At 49.0% G+C, this 23,376-nt stretch overlaps 4 protein-coding genes across 4 annotated transcripts; 2 read left to right on the forward strand and 2 right to left on the reverse strand.

The window, feature by feature from the left end:
* Window positions 1-72: 72 nt before the first annotated feature.
* Window positions 73-5,710, forward strand: EMH_0004410 (GDP-L-fucose synthetase, putative; the record flags this gene model as incomplete). Its single annotated transcript, XM_038022433.1, has 14 exons — window positions 73-312; window positions 516-693; window positions 2,200-2,331; window positions 2,638-2,746; window positions 2,941-3,043; window positions 3,289-3,354; window positions 3,550-3,623; window positions 3,746-3,849; window positions 4,191-4,310; window positions 4,465-4,623; window positions 4,794-4,858; window positions 5,154-5,189; window positions 5,306-5,372; window positions 5,655-5,710. The coding sequence occupies 14 exons, from the start codon at window positions 73-75 to the stop codon at window positions 5,708-5,710; spliced, it is 1,509 nt and encodes a 502-aa protein (XP_037878287.1).
* Window positions 5,711-6,298: 588 nt separating this feature from the next.
* On the reverse strand, window positions 6,299-10,346 carry EMH_0004420 (uncharacterized protein; the record flags this gene model as incomplete). Its single annotated transcript, XM_038022434.1, has 13 exons — window positions 6,299-6,398; window positions 6,499-6,668; window positions 6,846-7,090; window positions 7,296-7,507; window positions 7,695-7,820; window positions 7,944-8,130; window positions 8,258-8,306; window positions 8,452-8,550; window positions 8,744-8,907; window positions 9,063-9,219; window positions 9,677-9,921; window positions 10,135-10,155; window positions 10,340-10,346. 13 exons carry the CDS (start codon window positions 10,344-10,346, stop codon window positions 6,299-6,301), a joined length of 1,782 nt encoding a protein of 593 aa, XP_037878288.1.
* Window positions 10,347-14,217: 3,871 nt separating this feature from the next.
* Window positions 14,218-17,159, forward strand: EMH_0004430 (RuvB-like 1, putative; the record flags this gene model as incomplete). Its single annotated transcript, XM_038022435.1, has 8 exons — window positions 14,218-14,264; window positions 14,447-14,643; window positions 14,760-15,023; window positions 15,630-15,790; window positions 15,974-16,129; window positions 16,275-16,367; window positions 16,661-16,765; window positions 16,899-17,159. 8 exons carry the CDS (start codon window positions 14,218-14,220, stop codon window positions 17,157-17,159), a joined length of 1,284 nt encoding a protein of 427 aa, XP_037878289.1.
* A 690-nt stretch (window positions 17,160-17,849) lies between these two features.
* On the reverse strand, window positions 17,850-21,370 carry EMH_0004440 (uncharacterized protein; the record flags this gene model as incomplete). Its single annotated transcript, XM_038022436.1, has 7 exons — window positions 17,850-17,937; window positions 18,169-18,311; window positions 18,427-18,997; window positions 19,143-19,249; window positions 19,450-19,614; window positions 19,837-20,922; window positions 21,083-21,370. The coding sequence occupies 7 exons, from the start codon at window positions 21,368-21,370 to the stop codon at window positions 17,850-17,852; spliced, it is 2,448 nt and encodes an 815-aa protein (XP_037878290.1).
* Between the last annotated feature and the right edge of the window lie 2,006 nt (window positions 21,371-23,376).

Consider the following 23,376-nt stretch of genomic DNA (forward strand, 5'->3'; position numbering starts at 1 on the left):
AGGGCCACATGATCCCTAAGGCCCCGAACTCCCCTTAGACTGGCGTTTCTAAAGGGGAGTTTCTCACACAACATGGCAAGCCATTCATCCACCGAGCTCTCTGCCTTCGACGTCATGATCAGCGAGCATCCGCTGACTGCCGCGAATCTTGATATCGTAGGCGCGTTAGCCACTACGCTGACTCCTCCGATGACTAAGCTTTCCCGACAGCCCTGCGAAGGAGCGCAGAGCAGCAAACAGAAGGCAAAATTGCAGCAGAAATATTACGCGGACACAAAGCTCCGAGCTGTGGAGTATGCAGTGGGCAACAAGGTTTGGATCAGCAGCAAGCATTTACCGGCTTCATCTAGCTGCCCAAGGTCTGAGCCCCGCTACCGATGACCCTTTTAAATCATTGAACGAATAGGCACCGTCGCTTACCGTTTGCTTTACCTCCTACTTATGAATGCCACAACGTTTTCCATGCTTCGCACTTAGTTCCCCACCGCCCCCGCCCTGCAGACTTGGTTCCCCAGGAAGCCGATACCGTCTGGCCCCCTATCCGCGATGCGGCAGGCAATTTAACAGAGCAGTATGAGGTCGATTATATTATGGACCAACACGGCTCAGGCGCCGACGCCCAGTTCCTCGTCAAGTGGCCCGGAACCCCCGAAGATCAAGCCACCTGGGAGCCCGCAAACCACCTAACAGGATGTTAGGCTCTGCTCCGTGCTTGGCACCGCTTGGTGGGGTTCCAGACCGTGAGTGTACCCCCCTCTGTGAGTGTCAACCTCCATTTTGCTGAAGAAGATACTGAAATTGGAAATGATTTTGTCTACGAAAGGAAATGGGTTTTATTTCAATATAAATAAATGGACGAAATAAATTTTATTTATTTTGCAGTTGTTTGTTTTTTTTGGCGATGCTTGATGCCACCTGTGTGGGGATTGCGCCCGGGCTCGTTCGTGCCCCGATGAACCTACCAAGTATAACGGTTGTTCTCTGGCCTTTACCTAGGACAGAGGCGAGGTGCAATGTATGTAAAGACTTAGGCAAGAGTTTCCCAAGACCAGCTGACATCCTCCCTGCCCCTAGGCATCCTGGGCGTTGAGCTCAGGGCCTGATTGTTGCAGGGAGGAGGCAGCCAGAAATGCGGTTGCAGCGCACCCCGCTGCGGCTGGTAGTAGAAGTCAGCCCCAAGCGTGCACGCAAGGAAGCTTCACCGAAGCTTCCTCTGCTGCATGCTTTGCCTCTGAATGTACTTGTAGGACGTTTGCAAGCGTTTACACGCAGCGTACCAAAGCCAAGTGAAAGCTACTGCGCTAACTCGTGCTGTCGGGCGTGTCCGCTGGCGAGCACTCCGAACCTATTGAGCTTTTTTTCTATATAAAAGTGTCCTAATCACTGAAGTATTCTATAATATTTATTCCTAATAATGTTACTAGGCCACTAAGACCACGCAAGAGATCCACTGTAGTGCCTGTGCACTACACCTCTGCTGAGCCAGGGATCCTCGCAGAAAGCTGTAGAGGTGGAAGTTCGTCCTCCAGACAGAAGGTTCGATGGCATTCAGATTTGCTTGCCTACATTCCAACACGCATTGTACTCCACAGTTGCATTTGTTATTAACTCTAGCAAACTTGCTTCTACTGGATGGTCGTTCAGCTGCTTGCCGCGTTGTCGGTTAAAGCAACACGTCTCCACGCGCTGATCGAGCAAAAGACACACAAGTGTGGAGTCAGTTTCCTTCCCATAAGTTCTGCAGTTGAAGGAAAATTAGTGAAGAAACAGTTGTTTTAGCTCGTTGCCGCTCGTGCTGCTGCCCGCCGCCGGTCCACGCGATACTCAAGCCCGACAGACTGCTGTCGCCCCGGCGATCGCGTGCAGCTTCCAGATGGTTGTTGCGTGCATGCATTCTCTGATGTGTTGCTTACACCCAGTATTTCTTGTGATTTTGTCATCAACGTTGTGAACTTCCTCGTGGAAACACCGCATGTGCATCTTCCTGAAGTTTCTGCGGGCAGCCGCCTCAACCAGATCGCGCCTTCGTTGTCTTGACCCAGATGATGCGCTGCAGTAGGACCTCCAGCCACACACTACTTCAAAAATTTCAGCTCATTGGGAGAGTGGACATCTAACAATTTATGTTTGGCGCTCAAGCGCAGACCTTCCGGCACGTGTGCGTGCGTGTGTATCTGTTCGCTTGCGTGTGCTCTGTAGGTCATTCATTTGCACACGCAGTAGCACCCTTTCAGAAACTAGCAGATCTTGCTAGCAGCGCCACTAGCAGTGGCTTGCTGAAGATTCTTACGTCTCTAGGAACAGAATCCTATCACGACCGGATCCAGACTGGTTCGGTGTATAGGCATTTCTGCGCCCAAATTGATTGAATTGAGGATACAGATACAGAAGAGCACAGGGAGTGTTTTATCTTGAAGTCCGTTGGACGGTTAAAGGACCTACCTATACGCCTGTTGGGGGGAGAATCCCAAAGCAACTCGGGCTGTTTGGCGTATAAGAGGTTCAGCTGCTGAGCTCCCGAGGCCGCCATGACGCGCCACGGGCTAGGATTTGTCCGGAAACTGACTGCAATAACCCATGGCCATGGCAGCACTACACAACAGGGTACGCCCGTGTGTCTTGTCTTAGGGGGCACAGGGCTGCTGGGCAAAGCTCTGCGAGCGACTGTAGAGGAGCTCGAGGAGCAAGCGGGTGACCTGGAAGGGTATCACTTTGTATTTGTTGGCTCCAAGGACGCAGACCTCAGGTAAAGAAGGCAAAGATCATAGCCGCTCATCATAGCTCAGTTTTCTAATTGAAGTACTTGAACAGTAGTGCTGAGGGCTAGACCGTTTGCCGTAATAAAACAACCCAAGTCAAAGCCAAAGTCTATGCCGCCTGCAGACATAAATTTGAATACCTTCGTCTATACCACACTGTTTGCGCTGCTGTCAACTGCAGAGTTTGGCAAGAAACAGAAGCTCTCTTCCAAAAGTACCAGCCGAGTGCCATCATTCACTTGGCAGCCAAAGTTGGGGGTCTTTACGAAAATATGAGGAACAATGTGAGCTGCGCACGCAAGCTTCGAATGTTCAAATATCAAGTGGACAGTGTGTATACTCCTGCCAGATGATGAATAACTGATAAAAGAATTCGAATACTTCTTTAACATGTTCTTGTATATATGTATATATATATATACAAGAACATGTTAAACCTGCAAGTTATACAGCTCATCGCTGGTGTTTGCAGTAGCCTGCTGAACAGTGCTCAGTTGTAGCGAATAGTTTGTTGTGCTTTGTTGTGCAGGAGTCATTCCTCCGAGAAAATGTTCTGATTAACACGAATGTTGTCCGTGCAGCATTAGAAGCCCGAGTAAGGAGGAGTCATAGAGTTTTTCTTTCTGCATATAGTTGTGGTTGAAGGGGTTAGCTGAGGACAGTTTGGGCCAAATTGTTTAGGGTTTAGGTTTGTAGACAATTGTATGCAGTGACATCATTATAGGTTCTTGAAACAAGCATACAAATGGAAAACACGAACAAATTCAGCTGTGCCTTTTTGCTTTGGCAGGTTCCTCGGGCGATATTTTGCCTGTCCACATGTGCTTATCCGGAGACAGTCCCGAAGCTGCCCTTAGTTGAAGAGTACCTTCAGTAGGTTGTTGGCTAGCCAGTTAAAGGGAAACCACAAATGGCCGCTTTACGCCCGGCGTTTCATCTGGTGCAATCTTGTACTGTGTAGTGACTCGGTTTGTTGTTGCGAGCAGTTTGGCCCCTTCACATCCTTCGAATGAGGGTTACGCAGCAGCCAAGCGCTTATTGGAACAGCAAGTTCGCTTTAGTCGGCAGCAGCTTCAGGAAGGCAACCCCGGTAAGCCAATGAAATGCGGGGGACATGAATTACCACTGCTAACACCGTTATTCACTGCACGTATGCTGGTATGGATCCTCTCTAACTACTTGAGGCGGTCAGACTGTCTCAGTCTCCACATGGATATGCCAGAAAAGTGGTGTTCGGCCAGCATCTGTGTGCGATGTCCGGCAACAGCGTTCTTTTATGGACCTGCTTGAGCAGGCAGGGCATTCGCGAAGCCTGAATATATATGTAGTGTTTGAGCGGTGCAGTTAGATATCCTTTTTAATTTGTCGTTTCTTTAAGAGTCACGAAAACATTACGAAATCGCCCTGCTGCCTGAGATAACTTGTGTGCAGGACATTCGTTTGTTTGGATATGCGTATTGCCGTGCAATCTCTACGGGCCCCACGACAACTTTGAAGTGAACACAGCGCACGTGCTACCAGCCCTTGTTCACAAGACAGAGATTGCCAAGCGTAGGTTGGGGGGGGATCTCGACGACGTATCTTGCATTGCTGTACACTTCGGACTAATTTCAGCAGTTTACGGATGAGCTTTTTGATGGCGACGTAAATTGTTCGTCTTGTGTTATGAACTGAGTGAAACGTGCGCACCGAACTATTTCCACAGGCAACGCCACTCCTCTCATCGTGAGGGGAAAGGGAGCTGCCTTAAGGCAATTTCTCTTCAGCGACGACGCAGCGCGGTTGCTGCTGCTATTGCTTGTCAAGCGACATATTCCCGAGACACATACCTTGTTAAACATGTGCCCCGATTTGGAGGACAGCGGTACGTCTATTTCACTGAACGGGTCTTTCGACGGCCAGAAAAGAGCAATTTCTACTACCACAAGTACCAGTAATGAGTTGGGATAGGAGGGGAAGATGCAACGGGCGGAAGCGATGGGAGTTCATAAGCATTTTCTCCGATGGTGACGTGACGTTTTTGTGCATCTGCAGAAATCTCAATAGGTGATCTGGCGCTGATCATCAAGCGGTGCGCGCAGTTCGACGGCCCCATAGAGGTCAGATGACACGGAATTTTTGCTTTCTTCTGTACTGCTTTTAACTCGTGAATTGAACGTGTACATGCAGGTGCTGCGCAGAATGTAAAGGGCGCTTACGTACCGAGCACTGCTCGAAATGGCCCTCTTCATGAGGTTGACAGTGGACAGCAAAGCTTTCTGCCCTTGATACCTTTGCTTGTTTTGATGGTTCTTTGCAACTGTAGATTGAAGCTATGCGTATGAAGGGATAAAAGGACAACTTACTTTGCACATACAGCTGAGTTCCCAATTGTGTTACCTGCGGTGCCTTCAGTTTGACGATACCGCCCCTGAAGGGGTACTAAGAAAGGTTAGTGCCCCTTTTCTGAGTTGCACTTTGCGCAGCGATACCGACGGAATCCTACTCTTCGTTGAATCCAGATGTTTCAATGGCGCTTTAGAAACATTGTGTTGTGCTTTTTGCAGCCTGCGGACAACTCGAAGTTGAGGACTGTTGTCGGCAGCGAATTTCTCTTCACTCCTCTAGAAGAAGGTAAATAGCTTTCTTATGGTCGAGACGTTGTGAAACGCACAGCTTGTGATAGGAAAGGCATTCCATAATGTTTGCGTGCTTATTTCTCCCTCATGTGGATCTAGGGACGTCTGGATCCTGATCAGTTTTATGCCTTATAATGTTTCCACCGTCGCGCTGGTCGGTGCAAACTATGTAGTGCAGCAGTGCACCAGTAGCCCTGGCAGCTCGGCAGTTCGCTTGCCCACCGAACCGCTGGAAATTTCTCCTGCAGTTGACTTGCGCAACGTGGTGCGTCTGCAGGCATACAGAAGACTGTGGACTGGTTCAGAGAGAATTCTGCAGTGGCTCGCACCTGAGTGACTATGAGAACTCCCCGCACGAGTTGCTAGTATTCGCGCATCTCCTTTGCACGTTTTAAATGACGGATATGGGCAGCAAACTAAGCTGCACAGCCCGTCTGGCGATTCGGCTAGCATCAGCCATCAAAGATACAGTGGCAACGGAATTCTTCCACCACGTTTAAAATTGAAAAGCCCGCGTACATGCGGAAAGTTACCTTTTTTAGCAAAAACCGATTCACTGCGTGTAGATAGCATTCGCCCCTCGCCGCGCATTGACAGCAGATGCACTCACCCTGCTAGAGAAGAAAAAACGGGTAAACGCGGCTTCCGAAGTGTGAGTTCGTCCACAATGACGGCACAGTCAAGTGGAAACAACTCCCGAATGCCAACGCCATTTCCCCCCCACAACACCCCCCACAAAAAAAATGCAAATTGTCAACTCAACCTGTGTCCCCATGAGCAACTGTTGAGCACTAAAACTTAACAAAAAAAAACCAAAACTACTGCATGCCAAAACAATCCCTCCAAGGCAGTCATCAGCTGCAGCACCTCCACATGCTTCTCAGGGCCAGAAGAAGAAAGTGGCATTGATTGAATATGGCTTCACTGCAACTTCAGACGCTCGTCAGTGGCACGTAGTAACTGTTCCATATAGGCATTATTTCTCTCTGCTGTGCTAAGGGGTTGAGAAGATGGGGTAGTTCTGCGCAGACATATCAACACAACACAGTTGGTATATTCCTATATCTAGATAATGCTATGTCTCGTACACGGTGTTGGACAGAGAGAAAATTTAACCTTACTGCGGTAGAAGAAGTGCGCCCTTCAGTGACCCCTTAGCAGCGTCCAGTTTGCTGCCCTGCGACGTGGCGTGGGAGCCAATGACGGTGCCAACGGGTTCCATGCCAATACCCAAGCCATTCGTGCCTGCTCCTTTCCATCCCTCGACCAATGAAATTGGCCGGTACAAAGTCTGAAATGAGAAAACAAGAAACAAATAAGCACTACTGCGCTCCATCCAGAAGCAACTCCATCTCTTACAGTGCGGCACATCGAAACAGCAACCAGCTTGGTTAGCCAAGTCTGAACTACTTCAGGCAGTGTGACTCGATACAGCTAAATCCTGAGGTTCGCCTCGTATCTTCCTCACTTCCTCGCTGAGAGCCATTTCCCGAGCCCTCTGAACTGTGCTAGGGATAGCTTGTTCTTGCTGTCGTGGGGGGGTAGCGGTGAAATAGACGTTGCGGCGCCTTTGCGCCGACGGCAAGTTGCGGAAATAATGCGGGGCATAGGCAACGGGCGGAGGGATTCCACCCCCCTGTGAAGGAGCTAGGCCGATTCCAGCGGTTAAGTCTTCTCTCTGGGGCAGACCTGAAGGCCGAACGGCGGAAGAGCCTGAAGCATGCCACCGCGACGGTACAAACCCAATGCAAGCACGCTCACGTACGGAACGTTCTACACATGCAGTGTGATGCCATCGCTCCGAGGAAGTATCACCCCTTCTGGGCTTGGTTGAGAACGGGCTTTGCATGGTGAATGCATACAATGCTAAGCCTGACAGCCTTCACCGACTGATAATTCCGTGTAATTCTCAACTCACTAGCCTGGTCCAGTTCAGAGGATAGCACAGACCACGCGTGGCAAGCGCGGCATGGCGCTGCAGAGTACCTCCGCCCGGCAGAAGCAGCCTCTTGTTCTTGCGCGCGTTTAAGCTGCTCCGTAAGCGCTTGGACTTCCTTGGCACTGTTCTGCATCTTCGCGCTTAGAATCAGAATCCAGAAGGCTCTAAGCATCCTAGCCTTCTCATTTGCCCTGACCGACGTACCCACAAGCGTATGCAAAAGGCTTTACAATATGGCACCTTGAAAGTCTGCAGAAGCTTTCCTCTGCACATGTGAACCCAACACCATGATCAACCCCTTGCCCCTCTAATCATGCACGACAATTCTGCGGCTGGCGGGCGTAGGAAACCGTAAGATTTTCAAACAATCACACATACCTAACAAAGGATGTCACCAGTGCGCATCCAGTGACGATACTTTCTTTTCTAAATTCCACATTCGTTTTTTTGATTGCTTTTTCCATGGTGTGGACAATGGATTCCGCCAAGGAGTGGGAGTACAGCCTGCAGAAAGAAACGATACACGCATATGCAAGAAATAACCTGGTGCGCTGTGTAGAACTTTACGCTCAAAGGCCCTAGTGCAAGCTGCCAACAGAAGCGGGCCTCTAAGGTTTGGGGGCTCACCGGCGGCAGGCGTAAGCAAGCAGTCTAGTTTCTGCCATCTTGAGGATAGAGCAGATAGACCGCAGCTTTGTCCTTGCGAGGTCCATTTCAACTTGCTTAAGGGCAGCATTGTGAAGAGACTGGGCCTTCATCAAACCGTGCGGATCTGTCCCGCTCCTCTGTAAATCTTGACCCACGCTACGGCTACCTGTGCAAGCAATGTAGGCAGCCACACACATCTGGAACGTCAAGAGGTAAAGTGCATCCTATGCACTTTCCAACGGCAAGGCAAGACAACAAGCACTGGCGTGCAACAATTGCAAGTCAAAGCATACCACTGTTTTCGATGGCCGCATCATGTGGCGACTGAGACTGCCAATTCCCCTGAAAGACAAACGCAAAAATGTAAGCAATTTCCGAAGCAAATCAAGCTCGACGCTCTTCCTAACGTCGGCCCGGTGCTTTCATGCGCAACGGCAGAAGCGAACTCGTGCTTCCAGCAGGAATCTGGGTTTCACTGTTTGCATACACCGTCTGAACCCACATCATGTTTTGCGATAATAGCTGCTTCTTGTTGCACTAGACGGTCTCGGCGTTTATTTTCAGTGCTGTGCTGCATTTCCTGGATCTACGCACACCAAAAGGAAAACGTACGGCCAAGAAAAATAAAAAAGGAAACTTAATTGCGCAATCCATGCGAAGCGTACACCAGGAGGCGCTATTGGTGGAACACTGAGTCTGAGTATAGAGGTTCCGTTCACTATAGTTTGTTTCTACACAGTCTCCACCCTTCTACGGAAACGCGTTCAGCTGGAGCCCACCTGTGCCTGGAGTCGCTCATTCTCAGCCAAAAGGATAAGCTGCTCTTGTCTTAGCAACCTCAGGTGGCTCTCAGTGTAGGGATGAACGCCACAAGCAAAGCCGTGGGTTGCGCGGAACACGGCATGGTCGGTGCCAACTGCATTTTCCAGCAGTTTATATAGCGCTGCATCAACACAGTGATAGAGGGATGCCTACATGTACTTGGCTATGGTTTAAAACCCCATCGAGATTGAACGACTTGTTTACTAGTGCTCGCAAGAGTCGAGAAACTCATATACTATTTCTAAAGACCAGACGTGCACTGCGCCTGTCACGCACCTTCCCGCTTCACAGCAACCAACACGGTGTTGTTCGTGTACAGCTGCGCTATATACTGGAGCGCCCTGCCTTTACGCAATGCTTTAAACGTCAGCTTCCTCGCTTCAACAAGCGGCAAAGAAGTTTCTTTCAAATGATGAAGTTCGTCGGAGGTATTCTGCAGCAGTATCATTCACAGAAATAGATAAAGGGACGGTGAAATGCAGGACAAAAGGGGACTGCGGAACAAAAGGAAGAAGTTGTTGACAACCACTGCATGCGGTTCAATAGAACAGGCCAGTTCAGGTAGTAAGAATACAGATAGGGAGAGAGAGAACGAAAAAGACAGTGAACGTGAGAGTTATGATATCCCCCATAGATCATGCAGGCCGCCAAGATCGCCACATTCGGAACGCTGCATATGCCTTCACAAACGTCTAGTGTTTGAGCAGCGACAACGTATCAGTAACCGAACTCTCTACTATGTTTTCTTACACTGTAAGGACGCCAGTTCAGTGCTTATAAACATTGAAGTCAGCGTTAGTACGGCTATAATATATATATGCGGCACGTGCACTTTCTAGCTGTATATTTTCTTATATTAAGAGGTTACATTTTAAATAGGGAAAAGATACCTTCAGCTGCGTCTTTAGCTTATTCGTTTCTTCTTCATACTTGTTTGTTAGGTTGGCCAATTCCTCCTTGCTAGTGCGTTCGTTGTCAACGATCTGTTGCTTGAGCTGACTAATCTGCTCCAGGTGGTTTTTAGCATCTTCCTCATGTTGTTTAAGCTCTGCATTTGCCCTCCGCTCGAAGCGCCGCAACCTCTTGATCTCATCTGCTGCCTCCGTCAGCGAGAGGCGTACCACGCGCTTCTTCGCTGCAAATGGAAAACAAATGCAGTGTAAGCATGAAGTGGTGACGGCGTAACCAACAACGTGTCAAACCTGAGTTATATGGAGCGGCAGCACCGCGTTAGTTTCTGAAAGGTCTATATATGCTATCAGGCCCAAGTAAACAATGATGAAACAATGTCAAACTGTGTGTGATTGGGGGCCCTTCTTGTGCCGCTTAAGAAAAGCATATGACTTACGCTCAGCCGACTCTTCCGGAGCTGCAACACCAAAACACACAGTCCAGCAAAAAGGAAACAGTCATAACCTGCTCCCTCTCTTTTTGCATTTGGTATGATATATACATAATATATACGTAGAAACTGTGAAAAGCACAGGCCTCTCAAATATGGCTGCGCCTGGCTGCGGGCGAATTTGAAGCAGAAATGCAAACGTGAAACTCACAAGACATGGGGCCTGCGTCGCTTTATTCTCTCCAATGAAGCATTTAAACTGAAATATGTTCCTTATACGCTCCGCAAAGATCACGGGATGCATGCTGCTGTTACATACGCGTTGTCCTGTACCCTGCCGTTGTTGTAGTGTCAGGCACTACAATGGTGGGCTGGAAGAACACATTGAGTTCAGTTAATTCGACCTAAAAGCGTTTATTATGCAATTAAAAACAAAGAAACCAAGGAAGCTGTATATTACAACGGTTCCAGGATACGGAATAGGCCTTCCTTGGGTGGACTGTGGCCTGGCCCAGGGTTGGCCTAGAAATGCCGGGCACTACAATGTTGAAGCAGGATACATCGAGTTCATCTAGTTCAATCTAATAGCGTTTATTGTGTAATTAAAATCAAGTAACTAAGAAACCTTTTTTTATAAAGGTTTCGGGGTACAGGATGGGCCTTGAGTGGTCAGTGACTGGGCTCAGTGTAGTGAACACCGGGCTGGCCCAGACAGCGGCCCTTCACTGTTACTACGGATGAACCCCAAGCTGTTATGACTATGTGCACACTCTGCATTTAGGTAACTAAATTCATGATTCTCGCTATTCCCACTATAAAACCCCTCGAGTTCATGTTATCTTCCTAATAGAAAATCCCAGAAGAATAGAACTGATCCTGACCCTCGTTCAGAGTCACCACAACAGCCTCACACCCAGCCCCAAAGTCGGTGTAAGCTGACGAGCACTCTGATCCTATTATGCATCTTTTCTATCTAGAAGTATCCTAATCACTGAGATATTCTATAGTATTATAGGCCTCTAGAGGCCACGCAAGAGATCCATTGTAGTGCCTGTGCATTACACCAAGACAACCCCACCGGGTCTATGCACTAAACACTGCATGATAAGGGTTCATATATTCAAATTATCATCTTAAAAACATATTCGAGTCCCTTAGTCTTAAAGAGGAAATCTATGGAATAATAAATATAATGTCTGACCGTCTCGAATCTCGTAGCCAGCCCTAAGCTGGTGTGACTGCTGAGCATCTTTGTTTGGTTGTCCTAACTTTCTATTTCAAATAATACAACTTGTCTCTATAAGTATTTTATTCTCTCTCTTACAGCTAACTAGGTCTGTGAAGGTTCCACTTGAGCTCCATTGTCATGCCTGTGCACTACATTCAGGGTTAGGGCTGGCAGTGCCACAGCCGACACCGTACACCAGAAAAGAAGAGACATATCTTTATATTGATAGAACTAATATTCTAAAGAGTGTGGTTTGATTACTTTAGATGAATCCCCTTCTCCATGCAGGAAACATCATGTTCACACCTTAAAAAGTGTAGATTAGAGAATTCACGTGCAAGAGCGCATCAGGGCTTTGCTCATTGCAGGCTTCCAGTCACGCACGCGGCCACGAGTTATCCGTACAGCAGGAACACAGGTGACAGATCTTTTCTGTTGGAGAACTGAGCCCATTAAGAATGTGGTTTAATGCTTTTCAAGGTATGGACCAGACGGTTACTGCATAGTGGGATTTACCTGTAATGTTCAGTTAAGGAATCACATGTAGGAGCCGATAAATTTTAGAAAACTTGGCTACAGTGTTAGTGCATGCATGGATACCGGGACTGAATACTATTGCATGCTCGCTTGACTTGCACCCAGAATTGCAGCAAGATGCGTTGCAACTCCTGGCAGAATCAATCTCCTGCCCTCACATATCGCAGGCTCTCTCCTAGCCCAGCATGCCAGCCGATTAGAAGGGAGGTCACCAGCTGCTTTGGCGAAAAGATTATCTTAAGTACTTTGCCTCCAGTCCAAATCACGATGATCAGCCGTTTAGACCGAGGGCTGCTACACGGTTGCATTCAGCATGGAGACTGAAAAGTTAGAATGTGCACACACCCTTTGGAAGAGTATGGGGAAGAGGATCAATACGGTTTAGTCAATACAAATGTCTTTTATGCCAGAACTTGCTACACCTCAATTGTTCACTGGTTCTGCAACAAAAGACCACTGCCGTATGCGAGGAACGCCTCGAACAATATGTCGAAGCAGAAGCTGATGCACAGCAATTTTTGGTTTCGTTTATCGTGATGGTTTTATTATGAGTATTCATTGGAGATGCAGCCGCCATTGGTTCCATAGAGCTGCTGTGCTGCCCTGATCCGCTGGTTTCCCTACACCAGTAGAGAATGCAAATGCCCTTGAAAAAGCACTGAAGTGTGGACATCCTCACTACGTCATGGCACCTAGACTTCCATAGTGTCAGAGAGAGGCATTTGCGCCTTATACTGGGTCACCTGAAGCATGATGAAGAGTGTCTCGGTTAAATAATTCAAAGTAGAACTCCACCACCATAGTAATATTTCCTGTTTCGCTGCTATAGACACTTTGTACACCCATTATGCTCCGTCTTCTTGTATTATAAATGCCGTCAGTTGACGATACGGCAGAAAAAGCGCTAACGAATATAGAGTTAGGTTGCACCTACTTGGCCTGATCTTGTATATCAGGTCCACTTCACATTCCATAAACAGTGGAGCTAGTCTGCTCTAATAATTATTGCTAACATGTATCAGCACATATTTTCTTGAAGTGTTTCTGCGGGCGTGTCTGTCCTTATGTTCAGCTCCATCACTGCGTTGCACGTTGCGTGGGGGCCCGGGCGTTACCCTGATTATTTCGTTTACTCCCTTGGGGGCGCTGCCCTGAACCTTAGCTTTTCTAGGTTCCTGGCGTTTTGACGCGCCTGAAATATCGAATTATGTGACCTTGTTTACTGAAGAAGAAGCAGATACGCCTAGCTGTAGGTCAGCCCTGTTTTCTCGTTGCCCAATTCTCTTGATCTTGCAGTCAACCGCGTCTTTACCTACCTTGATGAACCATGCAATGCTACCAACTGTACTGAGAGTTTCACACCTTATTTGAGGACCGTAAGGCGCTACGATGAAGTTAACATACTTCGAGCAAGAGCTCCCTCACATCAGCTGACATCCCTTCCCTGGCACCAGGCATCCTGTTCACAGCGGCAGAGGTCCTGGGGCTCAGGGATAGGAGACGGCTTGAGATGAGTTGCAGCGCACTTCGCTGCAGCAAAGGATGCAACACCGTCTCATATGCAGGCACACCCGAGCTTTCTTTGCTGCATGCATTTATCTCTGGAGGCACTTGTTGAGCCCTCGTATTTGCTTGCAGGCAGCCCACCTACAAAGGCGAAGTGAATGTTCCTGTGCTAACTTCGGGCAGAAAAGGCTTCACTGTAGACATTTCTAGAACACTTGCTTGGCTTTTCATAACCAGCCTGCACACAAGGAAAGATAACGCGTAACAGCTTCACACAGACATTGGCACACCCCTGTTTCTGTTCGCCCCCACGTTCCCAGTTAGCTCGATTCCATTAAGGTGTGCTCACGAAGCACGCTTATCTTTTTTTTATTCGCAATATACCCACTTCCTACTTAATACATTTTTTTGTATACTACTTCTTTGCTGAAGGTGAGGCAAACAGCCGCTGCGGTTGTAGCGCCCGGCACTAGCAGGCACAGCCCCAAGGATCTACACGTGCCTTGCTTGCATTGGTCGCAGGCCAGCCCACCGAAGTTTGAGCAACTAAACAAATTTTTAGCTTTAATAATATTTCTATTACTGCCTTCTTGTACCTTCTTTCAAGTTCCCGGCGTTTTCTAGCACACCACCCTACAACGACCGAGCACGGCAGCCTGTTCGGTCTCGAAGGTCAGTAATATCGACAGTCTATTCTTGACGCGGCTCCCTGAACACGGACTGAGACATTGTTCGTTGGCGTGGGCTGTACCGACACTACAACAATTGACGACTTAGTTCTACAGTAGCCGCGGGGTATCGAAGCCCCAACGGGGAAAATGGAGGAGGCCCCCAAAGCTGAATCGCCAGCAACTCCGCAAGCCAGGTGAACAACTACTACCCGTTTATTTGTGTTTTTAGATACAGGCGAGCCCGGTTTCTCCCAGCCATAGATTGCGACCCTTGGATGCGTTGAGTTGCCATGCAACACGCGTGCACAGTGTGTACTGAGTGGGCGGCTAACGGCTGCAGGTCCCAGGCTTGATATGTTGGCTATATGTTTCGCAGCGAAGGCGTGAAGGTCACAGCTTCGGGCTTGACGAAGCAGCAACAACAAAGGGTAGCGGCCCACAGCCACATTCGTTCTCTGGGGTTAGCAGCAGATGGCACAGCATTGCCACAGGGGGGTGGTATGGTGGGTCAGCTGGAGGCGAGGGAGGCTGCAGGCATTGTTGTTGATCTGATAAAAGCCCGAAAGCTTGCTGGTGAGTGTTCCTTTGTTTGTTTCTTTGCACGTTGTAGTATGAACTAGTGCTTCTCTCTCTCCACTGTAGTAACTGCATGACACAGAGAGAGATGTTTGCTGTTCACGGCGCTGCAGGCCAAGCGCTGCTCCTGGCGGGGCCCGTGAGCTCTGGAAAGACTGCCTTGGCGATGGGAATTTGCGGGCAGTTGGGGACGGGGGTCCCATTCGTGCCGCTGGCGGCATCGGCTGTATACAGCAGTGAAGTGAAAAAGACAGAAGTTCTTCTTGAACACTGCAGAAGAGCTCTAGGTCTACGCATACGAGAGGTAAAAGAGGTGTTTGAGGGGGAAGTCGTTCAGTTAGCCGCAGAGGAGGCTGAAAACCCTCATGGGGGCTTCGGTACGTCAGCTCAAGCAGGCGAATGCACCCAGTACAACAATTCATCTGCTGCTAGAGTTTATGTGGATTAAATGCTTGCACTGAGTCATTGTTGACAAGAATCGTGGATCTGCAATAGGGCACGAAATCATAGCTCGTGTACTTCGCAGAAAGCAACAGTTTTTAAACAACTTTCTGCTTGCAGCTATTGGATGTTTGCAGTTCTGAATGTTTCTTTCACTCCATGGCGCTGGCACTTTCATGATTCCATGGCACGCGATGGCGGTGATGAGGACGGGTCGTGCGTGCGACAGTCGTTTAGGTGTTGCGAGCGGTTGGTTGGTTTTGTTTCTCTTTGTTGGCGCGTGCTGCAGGCAAATGCATCAGTGCGGTGATGTTGACGCTGAAAACGGTGAAAGGGATGAAGACACTGCGCCTGGCCCCTCAACTGCATGATGCAATGCAGAAGGAGAAGGTTCGCGTGGGCGACGTCGTGTTCATTGAAGCGAATACAGGCACGCACTCCTGAAAAAAGAACCCATGCTGAAGCTGAATATATCTTTTAACGCAACGCCGTAGACCTGAATATCCCACACACTTCCTCTCTGCTTCCTGGGTTCTCTGCAGGCATTGTGAAACGCGTCGGCCGCAGTGACGCGTACGCGACAGAGTTTGACCTCGAGGCTGAGGACTTCGTCCCTGTTCCTAAAGGCCATGTGGAGAAAAAGAAAGAAGTCGTTCAAACTGTGTCCCTGCATGACCTTGACGTCGCCAACTCCAAACCGCAGGTACTCAACAAACAGTTTTTTCTGAAAAGTAGTTCACTTGCTTACTGCGTGCATCTGCGTGCAAGAAGAAATATTCATGCCCGTTGTTACTAAAGTATATTCTCCTCAGAATTGAGGCTTGAAACTGCTGAGGAAGTACTTTTAAGGAGCAGTCAAAACCCTGGGGTGGTGTTGTTTGCTTAGGGCGGTACCGACGTCATTTCTATGATGGGCGCGTACATGAAACCACGCAAAACTGAAATTACGGAACGATTGAGGGAGGAAATAAACAAAACAGTGAACAAATATATTGAACAGGGAGTAGCACAGCTGATCCCAGGAGTTTTGTTTATCGACGAAGTCCGTCAGTAACCCAGCCCATTGCCCGGGGCTCAAGTTGCCTTCATCTCTGTTGCAATGCGTGTAGTGTAGAACTGAGAGGATATTCTGAGTGAGGTATCTCAGTACCCATAGAGAATAGGAACGTCCTTCGTGTGCCGTTCAGGTTCACATGCTGGATATCGAATGTTTCTCCTTCCTAAACCGCGTGCTGGAGTCGCCAATGAGCCCCATAATCATTTTCGCAACCAACCGAGGAGTAAGACAGCAGTATCGTGACTCATAGACCAGAAAACGTTTTTGACGAGCCACGTGACACTTGATGCTTCCTCAGATTTCCAGGAAATCGGGAATGAAACTGTTTGGCTGTTTGCATTCTCGGCAGTGTACTATCAGCCCTTTGCTTCTTGCTTGTGAGCGCACGTGTGTGGCCTGTGTTTGATTTGCCTCTGAACGAGATATGTTTCTGGCTATAATGGCGTGTAGATTTCTTGTTTCTCGATGGTTTCAAAAACAATTTTCAGGAGCGGTGAGTGAACATATGCGCCTCAGGTCAGCACTGTCCGTGGCACGGACTCTGTAGAGCCTCACGGCATGCCCGTGGATCTTCTCGATCGCCTGCTTATCATCAAGACGCAGCCATACACAATTTCAGAAGTACGTTCATTCCCCCGATATGGACAGCAAATATGCACGTAGGCTAGTGGCATTCCGTTCTCAAGAGGTACTGCCTAAATGTATAGATTACATTAGTTTCTTCTACGAGTGCAACTGGATGTTTTGCCGTCAGGTAGTGCAAGTGATACAGCTGCGTGCGGCCGTAGAGCGCGTCAGCCTCACCCCCGGCGCTCTACAAGCCATTGGCGAGATAGGCGCTCAGACATCTTTGCGCTTCGCACTGCAACTTTTGGAGCCCTGCCGTCTTGCAGCAGAGGCTCGAGGTTCAGAAATAGTTGAGGCAAGTGATGTGGCGGACGTCGACGCCTTATTCCTTGATGCCAAGACCTCAGCGCTGAGGCTTGCGGAGCAGGCTCACCGCTTCCCCTCATAGACTGATGGGCAGGCAATGAACAGTAGTCTGCCTTATTTCCTTTTGTCTAGAACTTCTGTGACCTTTTATACATCTGTTTTGGGGAATTAACATAACAACTTTAGAGTGACTTCTGTGGGCTTGCAGCCGCATTCACAGGGGTCCACACTTTCGAACACACCCCAGTAAACTGTACCTCCTCCCCGATTAGCAATGTAGTATTCGGCCACCTCCTTTATTTCTTGGTAAAGAATAAGTGTCTAACGAGAACACGCGGACAATGCATACGGCACCATCTCTCATTTGGTCTGCAACTGTAACTGTAGCGAATTTCCGATGGCCACAGCGGGCTGCATCTAATCGTATCTTGCTAAAGCTAGCATGGTTGCATCACGGTTGAGTGCGCAATGTGCAGCTTGCGGAGGAAAGAAGCTTAAATACATGCGGGAAGTTACCATGCAACAAGTAGCGAATTTTGCGCTGCTCGATGGCGATGGCGGTATTGCAACGAAAGCGAGGAAAAACTTATAAATAACAACTTTCCTGCACCATATTGTGAGTGCTGTAAGCAGCACCACGTCAGGAAGCCGAAAGAGAGAGGAATCACTACGCTGCTACACATGCAGGCGTGTTGGTTAGCTGTTACCCTCTCCTCTCTCATGTCAAGAGATGATTTGTTGTGTGGGGCAGCAGTTGGCAATGATAGAGGCGTTAGGGTGCCTGCTCCAAGAGCCGGTCCTGTTGAAGGTCCCAGGCGATAGTTAATGCATGTTCAAGGGCTCCCACCGCTCTCCTTAGCCTGGACAGAGACAGCCACACAGAAGACGTTTAGGTCCACTCTGTTTCCTCATGGAGAGCATCGCAGCGGAATGCAACGGTCACTTATATATTACTTTGCTGCTTGTTGCACCAACTAGCAGCATAGGAGCACACAAGCTATCCACATAGACACGAGCCACGAAAGTGGTACTCAACACGACACTGCAGCAGGCCAACAAAGAGAATAGCCATGAAAGGATTAATTAATTACCTCGCTTCTTCCGCGTCATTCACAACTGGGAGATCTCCATATATGACTGCACCGCCACAGTCTTGAAGCGCTGCTAACAGCGCAGCATCCTCTACGTTTCCGGCCGAATCAGAGGCAAGAGCATCGGCCCAGAAGTCTGGTGCCTGCGCGCATACCTGGCAGGCTTAGACCTCTCTCTTCATGAATTTTGTTTATAATAAATAAACAAACTCACGATATTTATCTGAGGTGAAAAACTGCATGCTGAAATATGCGTACCTCGATTCGCCCGTGAGCCGAATCGACAGGAACCCGACGAGCCTCGGCCCAGCAACTGGCAATCCACTCCGGCGAAACTGCTAGTGGCGCTGTTTCTGCAAGGGCTGCGACGTTGCGCTTGGCGACAAAGGTAGTGGCATCGGTTACTACTGGACGGTGTGCACCGTTCGTTGCGCCCTCCCACAAGCGCTGCGCCTGGCGGGCCATCTCAGCTGGTAGCTGCTGCAGCACACGCTGTTGCGCAGCGGAAATCAATGTCCGTATCTTCTGCTGCTGCGGGTCCTGCTGCAGCGGAGGAGCCTGCTGGCGCTGGGCGCTCCGCGTGCTTGCAGCTCTCCCCGTTGGCGCACCTTCAACCACCTGTTGGCTGCCTGTTGCCTCAATGGCTTCGGCAGCGACAGCGGCCAAGTCCAGAAGCCCCGCTAATTCCTCTCGCTTAATCACGAACAGCACGGAGGCAAAGTCTTGAGAGCTCCGCTTCCTTGCGGCTTCAGCTCGCTCCAGCTGGTAACAACAAAACAACATCACAGAAACAAGGCAGGTTGCAGCACCACTAAAACTATCATTATCCCTTTGCATGCAGAGTATTTTGCATCGAAATTAAACCCTCAACACCCATCATACGAAGCTTTCTAACGCCTCTGCAGCAAAGAGGAAACATCTACTATCGCCATACCGCAGCAGTAACGCGTTGAACCCGATCGCTGCAGCCGCACAGCACTGCAGCGAGTTCCCGTGTGGCGTTGCAGCTGAAAAGCCACGGGCAGATACCCAGGAGGGAGGGGATTGCCGTGACGTCTGTACACCCGAGCTCCCCTACACGCTGCAGAAGATCACAAGTACATGCAGCTAGAACATCACCTTTTATACGCTACCGAGAGTCACCGCCCCCCGCAAACGTCGCTCACACAGTTGCGAACTCAACCATCGATACTGTCAGTGCCAAGGGGCACAGTGTAACCTCAGCTGCAGGCAGCAGCAGCAGCTACAACAGCACCAGCAGCATCCTATAATAGCGCATACTTGTATTAGCGCTGGATCTCGGGTTACTTCGGAGTCTGCTACAAGCACTTGTACACCCTGCAGCACTTGCTGCCTCCGCGCCGCAGCGCTGGGCGGTGCTGTCGCTTCGCCTTGGTGAGCTGGCTGTGTAGCGACAGCATACATATCCAAAGGCGGTGCACGCCCCTGTATCACAAACCCCAAAAGTGTTATGATATAATATACACAAACGTGAAACAGGTGTTGAGCTATCACCACATAGACAGGGGATACAGCTGCTGCGAAAGCGGTGTAGGGTGTAGCAGCAACAACATACAGCAGTAGAACAACAATAAAAAGAAGAAACGAAAGGGAATGAACGCCAAAGAAATATTTTATATCTCCCATGAGGTGTCTGTTTCTGCTTACAAAGCAATACGCATCCAGTAGCCACTGATGATATACACAAGGAATGCCGCGTCCCTGCAACTTGTATAGCAGTTCAAGCTTTGCTTTTGCCCCCAATCTTTTCTTTTTTTCTTGTGTATTTCTTTTCATTTTCTGCGTGCTAGGCTCATAAATATCTTCACCAGTACCTAGCAGAGAAACGTTTGCTTTTTGGAGCCGTGATAGCTGACCGACGACAACAACATCAACACCGAATCTATCTAATGCATTGCTGGTTGTATCTGTTTCTGTTGCTGCTTCTGTTTCTTCTATAGACTGTTTCTGCACGGACTTTAATACTGAAGATGCAGATACACAAATACCCCCAAGAGCCTCAACGCATGCAGCAGCCATCTCTATATCATGTGCTGCAAGTGCATAGCCAGCCGCTGTTTCTTGTTTTTCTCCTCCTCTCTCCCCTTCTTCTGAATCTGAAGAAAGAAGAGCATAGGCGAAGCTTCGGGGTAACCTGACGCGGCGCAGCCGCCGGGTGAATCCCAGCAAGAGAACTCTCTGGCTAACCCATGAATAAGGAGAAAGAGGGAGAGCAGGAGGAGGAGGAGGGTGGGGCTGTACAGGTTGCTGCAGCCGCCACAGCGGTGGGTGGGTGTGGTTAAGAGCTGCTGAAACACGAAAGAGTGCATGCGCGTCAGGAGCATACACACGCCCATCACGGAGACAGGCGAAAAGCCAGAAAGGGGTTAGTAATCTTAGCGGCTCCAACTCAAGCGCAGCTACCACTTGGTGCGGCTCTGTATGTACACCACTCAGCTCCCCTGCAGCACTCAACCGAGAAGCCGCCGCCAGTCTGCTGAGATAAACAAATGCAGCAGAAAAATTACATATCAAAAAACCTGCTGCAGAAATACCCTCGCGGGTTGCCTCCAATACTCGAGCTCCAGCCTGCAGACACATGCTGCACACTGCTGCTGCTGCTGCAGCTGCTGCTGCTGCTGGTGCTGCTGGTGCTTTTTGGTGTTGCTGCGGCTTGTGCTGGTTGCTATTGTTGTTGCTGTTGCTGCCGGTTGCTGCTGCTGCTGCATCTGATCTCAGCACATGACATGTTTGCTGCGTAGAAGGGAGAAGGATACGGCGGTATGCATATACAGAATGAAAGGAAGTGCTGGGTGTACACCGCTCTTGTGTTTTTTTTTGTGGGACTTCTCTACCTGTTTAGCTCCTTACTAACAACTTCAATTCGTATTATTCAACCCACATGCCAGCTCACCTCCTCTGCTTTCTTTTGCATCAGTTGGAGGATAGCTTCTGCCGCTGCAGCATCTGCAGCAAGTGCCCCCGATAGGGGGCCAGCACCAGCTCTGCCCCCCCCAGAGACAGCATCTTTGGGCCCTCCCGCTGCATCTGATGCATTTTCTGCTGCTGTGCGGAGGCTTTCAGCATCGAAGCCAACAAAGGAGAAGCTGAGACCACGGAAGAGAGCAGGCTGGGTCGGCGGCGAGGGGATACGGATACCCAAACCACTAGGGGAGGAGATGCTGGAGCCAACAGTTGGCATGAGGCCTGAAAACTCCACTCAGTGCTGCATTAAATAAGAGAAATAAGTACAAGACAACGCAGGCTTAAGAGGTGAACACATGGAGCCCTTCATGGGCATGGCAAAGGAGGGAGTGGCACCGGATTGGTTAGCGCCCAGACAACCTCATTTTTTTCTTTTTTTTCTGTTCTTTACTTGCCGTTTTTTCTCAATTAATATTAAATAATAAGTACTTCGGATCGAAGAGTAAATGCAGATCGTGCTGCAACACAGCGAATCGGGAGCTCACCCAATACGCAATGAACGCTAGTACGGCCTGAGGGCCCCACAGGCGAAACCGAAACCCAGCAGCACGCACCCTGATGATAACTGAAAATATTTTTATATATAATTAATTTCAAAGAGTTGATGTTATTTAATTGTATTGATTGATAAACACAAACATTAACTCCGGTTACTGCCGTCCACTGGTTTCCTGCCTCAAGCCTCAGCAGGCATGCTTGTGTCGGCAGCAGAACCTGAACCAAAGGAACCACAGGCTTATGCTCTTCTGTTTGTTTTGGGTGAACTAGCTATATTTAAAAGGTAAATAGTGAAAACACTCCATGTTCATCTGAGCTTTCGTTAGCAGAGCGTGGACTCAACAGAAAAACAGCACGAGCTCGTCCAGTGTGCGCCTCTGTTTCTGCATGTTGCTGCAGCCTTTCTTCTGCTGCAAGAGCAGCAGCTGGTGCACTATCTTCTGGGGTCTTCATCTTCTTAATTGCGCCCCTGACCGTGAAGCGTGTTGAAGCTATGTTTCAGGTTTTCCGGTGCGACAATCGTCTGCAGCGGAGCCATGGTGTCGCTTGCTAGCAACGAAACCAAAATATTTAATGTAAGAGGTCCCTGAAAGCAGGTTACCTCCATCCCTTGCCTGCAGATGTCCTGGATGCAGGGGATCAGGGCACGGGGAAGCGGGAGAGCAGGCGGGCCGACACGAGTTGCAGCGCACCTCGCTGCAACTAAAGATGCAACACAGCCTCACATGCAGACACAGCGAAGCTTTCTTTGCTGCATGCATGATATCTGTAGACGCGTGTTGAGCTTCTGTAGTTGCTTGCAGGCAACCTACCGATGTCAAGTGAGTGCCCCTGTGCTAGCTTTGTGCACCCTGCGCCACGGAGTTCGTGCAGAAGGAACCTAATCAACCCACATCAGCCATCATAATTCTCAACTCTTTCTAGCGGCAAACAAATATCACTCTATCCATGAATTTGAGGTCATACACCTAGCTCAGCGTTGCTAGAACGTCTTGTTCAAGAATTAAGTTTCACTCAGCCCTTGTTAGCTGAATGTGCAGAGTACACAATATGTGTAAACTCGCTTAACTTTATTATTTTTATTTGAATTATATCATGAATTCCTTCTTGAAATGCACGCATAGATGTAGTGGTGTTCTCCTCAGCACTACAGCCGCGTTGCGTGGTGCCGACACCTATGATCCGTAAGCGTAAGCTATTCTTCCTAGCTGCACACTCTGCAACTAGCTACCAAAATCTATGATTCTCGCTAAAACCACCATTAAACACTATAAATAATCAAAACACATTCGAGTTCATATTATCCGTTTGGTGTGAGGCTGAAGCTGTGACTCTGATACTGACCCTCAACGAGGGTCAGGGGCAGTTCTACTCTTCCGAGGATTTCCTCCGGACGAAATCAGGAACTCGAATGCTTTTGAATAGTTAGCGGATCTTATAGAGAGAATATCGAGAATTACGAGTTTAGGTACCTGGTAGCGCTGTGGGCCTTCAGCTATGTAGCTTAGAGTTCATACGTGGTGACGGCAAAGGGTCGCTGTGCACTACACAGCCCGCAAGCCGGTGCCGGCTGGTGAGCACTCGGATCCTATTATGCATCTTCTCCTATGTAAAGATGTCCTAACTCCTGTGATATTCTATAGTATTTAATCCTTTTCATGATACTAGGCCTCTAGAGGCCACACAGAGGAGCTATTGTAGTGCCAATGCACTACAATCAGCCCC

Source organism: Eimeria mitis, genomic scaffold, assembly GCF_000499745.2.
Source record: "Eimeria mitis Houghton genomic scaffold, Emh_scaff229, whole genome shotgun sequence".
Classification (NCBI taxonomy): domain Eukaryota; phylum Apicomplexa; class Conoidasida; order Eucoccidiorida; family Eimeriidae; genus Eimeria; species Eimeria mitis.